The 8,027-nt window shown below is 31.9% G+C and overlaps 1 protein-coding gene across 3 annotated transcripts; it reads right to left on the bottom strand.

Annotated features, from left to right (window-relative positions):
* Nucleotides 1-3,818: 3,818 nt before the first annotated feature.
* LOC131000931 (transcription initiation factor IIA subunit 2-like) lies at nucleotides 3,819-6,067 on the bottom strand. Of its 3 annotated transcripts, none has more exons than XM_057927085.1 (4): nucleotides 5,885-6,067; nucleotides 5,599-5,759; nucleotides 5,134-5,184; nucleotides 3,819-4,189 (listed from the first exon to the last, which is right to left on the bottom strand). In XM_057927085.1, the coding sequence occupies exons 2-4, from the start codon at nucleotides 5,725-5,727 to the stop codon at nucleotides 4,049-4,051; spliced, it is 321 nt and encodes a 106-aa protein (XP_057783068.1). In that variant the 5' UTR covers nucleotides 5,728-5,759; nucleotides 5,885-6,067; the 3' UTR covers nucleotides 3,819-4,048. The 3 variants fall into 3 exon arrangements, with proteins under 3 accessions (XP_057783068.1, XP_057783066.1, XP_057783067.1); XM_057927083.1 differs by having other exon boundaries at nucleotides 5,599-5,748; nucleotides 5,885-6,041; XM_057927084.1 differs by having other exon boundaries at nucleotides 5,599-5,745; nucleotides 5,885-6,019.
* Nucleotides 6,068-8,027: the final 1,960 nt, after the last annotated feature.

Raw genomic sequence — 8,027 nt, 5'->3', positions numbered from 1 at the left:
TACACCCCCCGCGGCTCATGCCACTTATGCCAATCCAATGTGGGACACTTCAATACACCCCCCGCTCGCACAGCGTGGACTATCCCAAACGTCATCTGTTGACAACTATATTTGGGGGCCCATCATTGGATTGGGTTGACTCTGATACCTTGTTAGAAATGGATATTGGGCTCATTCCTCTCTTAAAAGGATTGGGTTGGCTCTATACCATGTTAGAAATGAATATTGGGCTCATTCCTCCCTTAAAAGGCCTTGTAAGGGAGAGAGTTGTCTCACCATATAAAGTGGCTCATGCCACTATCTCCAATCCAATGTGGGACACTTCAATACGATGTTAACCGACGAATATCGCCGGAATTTGAGGCGGAGGGTTTTCTTTTGTTGTATGGGTGTTCGGTAGCAGGGAGAAAAATAGATGAGTGAGACAGAAGGCCAGAGCTAGAGTACGTGGCTACCTGCGATGGTCACTGCCGCCGAAGGAGATGGAGGATAAGAGCGCGGCCAGCAAGACAGAGAGAGAGAGGAGGGAAGGCGAGGAGCGTTTGCGCGTGAGTGAAGAAGAGGAGGGTTTGGGCTAATTTCATATGCCTATTTTAAAAATCACCTCACAATTAACTTAGTTTTGGGCCCTCATAATTAATGGATATTATTATTAATAAACATTGGGCCGAAACTTAGTAAAATAGTAGGATTTTTAGCTTGCTTAATTAATTTTTAGCTATTGATTAAAATACATTATTATAAGGGTTATTAGCGCCTAAATACACCAATTTTGGATTTTGGGGGTAGTTTAGTTTTTCACATGAACTTTAAAAAGTATAAAAAAATACATGAACATTAATATTATATAAGCAATTTTATCACAAATCCAAATATTAGATATTCGCCGCGTCAACTTTAATTTGAGCAAAAATTGAATTTGTGACATCGTATATGACATCTCTAAAAGATATTGTATAAGACATCTTTAAACCCATAAATTGTAAGATTTTTATGGAGTTTCAATATCTAATATTTGAATTTGTGATAAAATTGCTACAACATTAAAATTCATGTATTTTTTTACACATTTCAAAGTTCATGTGCAAAACCAAACTACCCCCAAAGTTAGTGTATTTAAGCGCCAATAACCCTTAAATAATAAACAAATTACATGACATATTATAAAGTGTAGCAAATACATGATTATAATAATGTTAATAATATAATAATAAATAAATTACATGACATATTATAAAATATAGCAAATTCATTATTAGAATAACATTAATAACATAAAAAATACATGATACTATAAAACATAATTATATGAAATTAATAATGAAAAAGTTTTATGGGTCAATGTATAACTTGAGAAAAAAATATATATGGATTTGATTGAAAATAGAATTAAAAAATGGAGAGGAAATATATAAAGATTATTTTTGGAGATAGCCTGAAAACATTTTCAGTTCTCTCGTCCAACAGTGCAGTGCTGCCCATCATATGTTTGGATTCATTTTTCTAACTGAAAAATGTTTATAAACACATTTAACTTTTTTTTTTCTCTCTCTCTCTAAGCTGCAAAACAAATCCTAAAGATATAGTAACTTATAAGATTTAGAATAGAAGGTATGGAATCTATATATAATATAAAAGATAAATATAACGATAACTTTTTACCGTCAAATTTTCTCTCTCCCATTTTCTCTAAATTTAATCAATTTCTCTCACTTCTAACCAACTACCCGTCCGTCACTCACTCTTTCTCTCTCTCTCTCTCTTTTCCTTTTTCTTTTTCTTTTTCTTTGCAAGTTTTCAATTTTTGTTTTCTTTTCTTTAATTTTTTTTTATTTAGAATTTTTGTTTTTCCTAAAATTTATACATTTAAATTAATTAAAAATTTTAATGCGCATATCAAATTAAATATCATGACATGAGCTTTAATTTAATTTATAATAGTATATAAAAAAACTTTAAACTAAAAAGAAGATATTCAAATTTTTTTTTTTTTAAATTAATCTCTTTCTCTCTCTTATTTTATAAATGAAGTTAGTTTTCATCTTTTTTGTTATTTGCATAAAATATTTTATGAAATCATGAAAATTATGTACATTTTATTATGCAAGACTGCAATTATTTTTAGGGATTATAGCAAAAAAATACACGAACTTTGATAAAAGTTGCAATTTTCACATGAACTTTCAAATTGGCCAAAATATACCTGAACTTATATTTTTCGTTGTAAATTTCACCTCGGCGGAGTTCAATCATTGCAAGTTCAGGTGAAATTTACAACAAAAAATATAAGTTCAGGTATATTTTGGCTAATTTGAAAGTTCAGGTGAAAATTGCAATTTTTATCAAAGTTCATGTATTTTTTGGCTATAATCCCTTATTTTTATTACTCTTTTATTTCAAGTTTTTATTTTATTTTTTTCACTATATTTATGTTTTAAACTTGCATGAGTTTTTCATAATTTCTTTTTGCGTTATACTTATAGGTTTTTTTTTTTATTGTTATTAGTGTAGAGAGATAAGGACCATAGTGCATTTAATTATTTTCATATGTTTTGTCGTATGTTTGGATTGCTTCAATAGATTATTTCGCATTGGTTATATATAAAAATATGAAATTTAATGATATACAATTGAGTTTTACATGAGTTTTAATTATAATTTTTTTTTTAAATCCAACTTGGTGTAGGAGTTTATATTGGTTTATTTTAGAATTCTTTAATCTAATAGAAAAAAAAAAGATAAATTCATAGATTTGTAATTTATTTTTCCTGTAAAAAAAAGTAGAATTGAACATATGATTTATATTTATTTAATTTAACAATAATTTTTTGGGTAATTATATACTTCACTTTATAAATTCAATACAGTATTCTCACATTCTTACGAAAAACATAATTTTCACAATAACCAATCCATATATAAACTAGGCATGTGAATAAATTTTCATATAATATTTGAATCCCCTACTTTATGAAGAATGTGTATTAAAATATTTTTCATAAAATTTAAGGATATTTTTATTTAAAATTTACCAACCTCCTTAAATTTTTTAATCTAAATACCTCTTAATTTCGATATCCATCGTGCATCGCACGAATGGGCGTATACTAGTGATGAGAAGAAGAAGAAGAAGAAGAAGAAGAAGAGATGATAAAAAAAAATGGGGATCTTATATTATATAGGTTATGATGAATACTAAAAAATATTCTTTTGAAAATAATAATAATTAAAAACATGGCTCAAATAAATTAATGATATCATTAATTTATTTAGATAATATAAATTGAATTTATAAAAGAATATCTTTATAGTACATATTTCTAGTAGAAGTTGAGAGAGATTTGATGTTACAAAAATATGTAGAACATATTAATACGAATGTAAATATGATTTTTTTTATAATATATTTAAATTATTTGATAATTACAATATCATTATACCTTATAGAATTTTAAATATCACTAGTATGAAGTACTACATGTTTATACTTTGCGAATCAAATTCAGTCTACTATGTGTGCGTGCGTTGGATTCGCCGAATCAAATTCAGTTTACTCTTTGTGTGTTAGCCTACTAATGTCCAAGACCTGAACTCCTAGATTCGTTTCTATCGCGATTCAAATCCTCCGTCGCGCAGCTAGCGGTAGGAAGTTAATGCTCAGGAAGGTCCTCGGTTCGAGTCCTCCGTCGCGCGGTCTTTGAATTTTGTTATTTATTTATTTATGTAATTTATATAAAAAATAATAATTACGCTAAACAACAATTAGTCAAAACCTCGTTCAGGAAGTAAAATTATATACTAAATCTTGCAAATAATAATAATGAAGAACATTGATAAATTCCGATAAACCAGAAAGCGAAAATATGAGTTCAGTAGCCATCATCAACGGTAGCTTATGAGTGTTAATTTCCGATACTCCCCCCTCCGCTTAATCTTGTTAAATACAAACAGGACTTGCCTCCGGAATTTCTCATAACCTCTCTTCTCTTGCAGTACTTTTCTCCATTACTAATTAGATCCACACAAAAACTACAAGTAAGCTATCTTTTCACTGAGTTAGTAACTTTGAGTCACAAGCGACAATCTTGACAGAATCAACGGTTTCCTGGCCTTCCTCGCTTTTCAGCTGAGCATTTTGTAAAATGAAAGTCCACACATTGTCACAGAATCGATAGGTATGAAGATGTCCCTGTAGCAACAAAGTCATTGAGAAAATAAAACAGCTGTATTATGAACCCAGATACGCAGTATACAGGGGGTACTGAACAAGAATGAATACAATGGTTACGACTACAGATGCATGATTCTAGTCCCACTAGAGAAGAGAGACCCTTAGAAACAGAAATTTTGTTCCATACCATCTACACATTAACATCAGATTGTCTTTCAAAATCGCTTAACAAAATTCAAAAGAATAAACAAAGTCAACAAGCCCCGGCAACTCCTATATAGAAATATCCTAAAGAAAATAAAGCAGTCGCTCCCTGAGAGATACATGTTATGATTCCAAGAGCTCAAGCAATCTGCATAGCACTAGTAGCCCAAGAGAGCCATATTACAAAAAAAAAACCTCAATCAAATAATAATTTCACTGAGATAAAAGCGGAAAAAGGCCAAATCCAATGGCAAACTATATGTTTCTCTAGTAGGAAAATTTTACAGATTGTATTGGTATATGTACCCCTAAGAATCTTGGCAAATTCTGCGATGATATTATAATGAATTGCTTTCAGATTATAATGCTGGTAAATCCTAGTAACCTGTAGACTTCATGCTTACATACATCCAAATAACTGATGACAATCTTAACAAATATCTTGACTACGTACATATTCTTCAACTTAATTTATTGTAAGCCATTAGTTTCTGTAGAAGTAACAGTACAGTCAATATGACCCTTCCATCAAACTAAGTGAAAATGAAATAAAACAATGATCACCGAGAAAACAATAACAACGACAATACTACTAAGAGATGCACTTCTAGCACAACCCAGAAAATATATACTTATAATATAATTAAAAGCATAAGTGGCAGAAATGGAAAGTATCAGCTTTCGCTATTAGCCAATTTCATTCAGCAGTCATTTGCAACGCCCTTGGAGAAACTATTGTATAACTGAAATGCATTCACCTTAATGGAAACCTTGCTCTTCACCTCAGTCTCTAGAGCTTCAGTCATCGACTGCAAACCAAATGAGCAACATTAGATACAATTTAAGTGCGGAGAATGCATGCAAGTAACATAACAGACTAGAGCTAGCAGACCAATCCATCAACTTGCAATCCCATTTCTCTGCATATTTATCCAAATATCAACTCCATGAAGAATGTCAAATTCTGAATCCATTCTTCACTGGCAATCTCCGTGCACATATATATTTTATCAACTGGCAGTTCAATTTTTAGCAACGAAAAAACATTGATGGATAATGTTTTGCTATGTGTGGTTAAATAATTCTTCAATATTAACTAATTCAACGAAACGATCACGCCTCTGATCTGATAATTGAATTAACAGCCACGAATATGATCCCAAATCAGCTTAGAACTGTAAACAATTATCATAAATAATCAAATTAACCAAAAAACTGATAACCTTGTCAAATTGAATTAAAACTTGAATGGCGAGCTCGGGGCTCAGAATTCCGCCAGAAACCATCTGATCCAGAGTTTCCGTCAAGCACATTCCGATCGTCGATCTCCGATACAGCTCGAAGGTCGCCATTCTTCTCCAATAACAGTACTACTACACCCACACTAATAGAGTCAAAGTGGTAAAAGAACAATCACAATCAAAATTCAGTCCTCGTCGACCTAACAAATCAGAAAGAAAGAAAGAAAGAAAAAAATAAAAACGTAACAAATCAAGGAAATAATTTTACCCGCTTATCCGATTGATTGATCTTTGCCGATCCAGAAATCTTCGCTGAGATTCTCCGCGTGCGAGGAGGGAGAGAGACTGAGAGATGGGAAAAAAGAGAGGGAGAGGAATTGGGCCTTTTATACCCTAGATTTTAAGATTGGGGATTATATAGCGAGCGCTGGAATAGCAAGGAGAAACGAAAAGACTATCTTACCACTTACTATTTTTCACTATTTAGCGGGGATTCACTGAAATTATAAGCTCTTGTCGGGGGTATATCTGGACTTACACATTTTATTGATTTTTTATGTTATTGATTTTTTGTTAGGGTTAAATACACGTAAAATCGTAAACTTTGGTCGAAATATGCTTTACCTACGATTTTTGAATTTTTTTTATCAAAAACTTTCACAGTTGTTTAATTTTACCACCGATTTTATCTTCAGTGAACTTAAATTTGACGTGACAACGGTGTGGATTTAATTTTACATGTGTAGACACGTAACGATGTCATTTTACAAATGAAACGATGTTGGCAGTCCTAAACCCTAAAATCATATCCTAAATAATCTATCCCCAGTAATACGCTTTGGCCCCTCACATTTCATCGATTGCGGCCCCATGCATGCTCACCGTCTTCTCCTGCATGTAGCTTATCAATGTCTCCTTCTCCCGTCGGCCTCCTCATGCATACCTCCTCACGGGAACGCCAGTCTCTCGATCTCCAACGTGACATCGAGAAGTTAGACACGCTCGTTCTGTCAAACCTCTCCGCCTTGTTTTGAAGGGGACGACAAAGGTGGTTCTTTAATTATATTGCTCAACTGGAGCTCATAAGAAAAAGAACAAAAAAGTTTCCTCCAATAAAAAGAAGATGAGAGATTAGGGTTCTTATTTCAATTTCAATTCCAGTTGTATAGAAGCTCATGGATTTAATCATAAAAATGTACAAAATGACGTAGTTTTGTATTGTTACAAAACGTAGTGTTTAAGTTATAGGACGGGAAAAATTGTGGCGCGTGCCGATGAGCCACATTAATATTGCAGCGTCGTTTTCGAATCGGGGGAATTGAAAACGATGGTAAATTTAAACGAGTGTGAATTTTTTTATAATTAGCAAATAGAATTTTTAAAAAATTTGTGAACAAAATGTATTTTAACCACAGTTTATGATTTTACATACAATTTTAACCATTTTTATTATTATATCATCTTAGAATCATATTGCTAGTCTGGTAATATTTATTATTAATTATATATAATGAAACATGTTTTTATAATATCACATCATTCAACTATAATTTTAGGTCGCGTCTAAATAATTAAAATTTATGCCTTTTCAAATACTCAATTATATGCTTTTCTTAAATCCAAATATATATCATTCATCGCAATAAACTAGTTATTATAATATAGTATTACAATTACAAACTATTGATCAACTCATTTGTAATATTCACAACGAATCCGAAACTATATTTTATTGATCCAAGATTGTAGATATACATAATTATATTACTCCCTCCGTCCCGTTATTAATGGCACGTTTCTTTTCGGCACAGAGATTAAGGAGAAGAAAATTAGGGAATAAAGGTGTATGGTCCACATGATTAGAATTGTGTTTAGGGATTGTTTATTATTTCTAATTTACCAATATATAAAAACATTTATTTATTGATTCATTAAATAAATTTAAAATCTGTAATTAATTAATCATTTCTTAACATTAACACTAATTTCACAAATTCACGAACTGGGAATTAGGAAGAACATGAACTAGGGTGAAAAATCAAAAATTCATGAACTTGGTGAAATTCACGAAATCAATAGAAAACAGAATCAAAATACCAGAACAAAATTCACCAAGCAACAATAAAGATCCTAAAAATCAACAAATATTCTCAATTCATGAAATTCAGGAAATCAACAAAAATCAAGAATAAGATTCCAGAAATTGTATGAAATCAAGAATAAGATTCCACAAAAATCATGAAATCGATGAAATCAAGAATAAGAATAAGAATCAGATCTGGAGCAGGCGGCGGAGGTGTGGAGGCGCGACGATGGAGCCGCTCAGATCTGGCGCCGCACTGGTGCTAGGGTTTCACTCGGTGACGAAGGAGGCGGCGGCGGCGTCACACTCAGACCACCGCCGGGCCGCT

The sequence above is a fragment of the Salvia miltiorrhiza genome, chromosome 8 (assembly GCF_028751815.1).
Source record: "Salvia miltiorrhiza cultivar Shanhuang (shh) chromosome 8, IMPLAD_Smil_shh, whole genome shotgun sequence".
Lineage (NCBI taxonomy): Eukaryota > Viridiplantae > Streptophyta > Magnoliopsida > Lamiales > Lamiaceae > Salvia > Salvia miltiorrhiza.
Note: the sequence above shows the minus strand (reverse complement) of the source record. Positions and strands in the feature narration are given on the sequence as shown.

Bases quoted from the DNA above. Each gene is read 5' to 3' on its own strand.
- LOC131000931 (XM_057927085.1), bottom strand. From the start codon at position 5,727: ATGGCGACCTTCGAGCTGTATCGGAGATCGACGATCGGAATGTGCTTG. The intron at 5,185-5,598 runs GTTATCAGTTTT...TTTGGTTTGCAG, and splicing joins TTTTAATTCAATTTGACAAG to TCGATGACTGAAGCTCTAGA. The intron at 4,190-5,133 runs GTGAATGCATTT...TTGTTGCTACAG, and splicing joins AGAGCAAGGTTTCCATTAAG to GGACATCTTCATACCTATCG.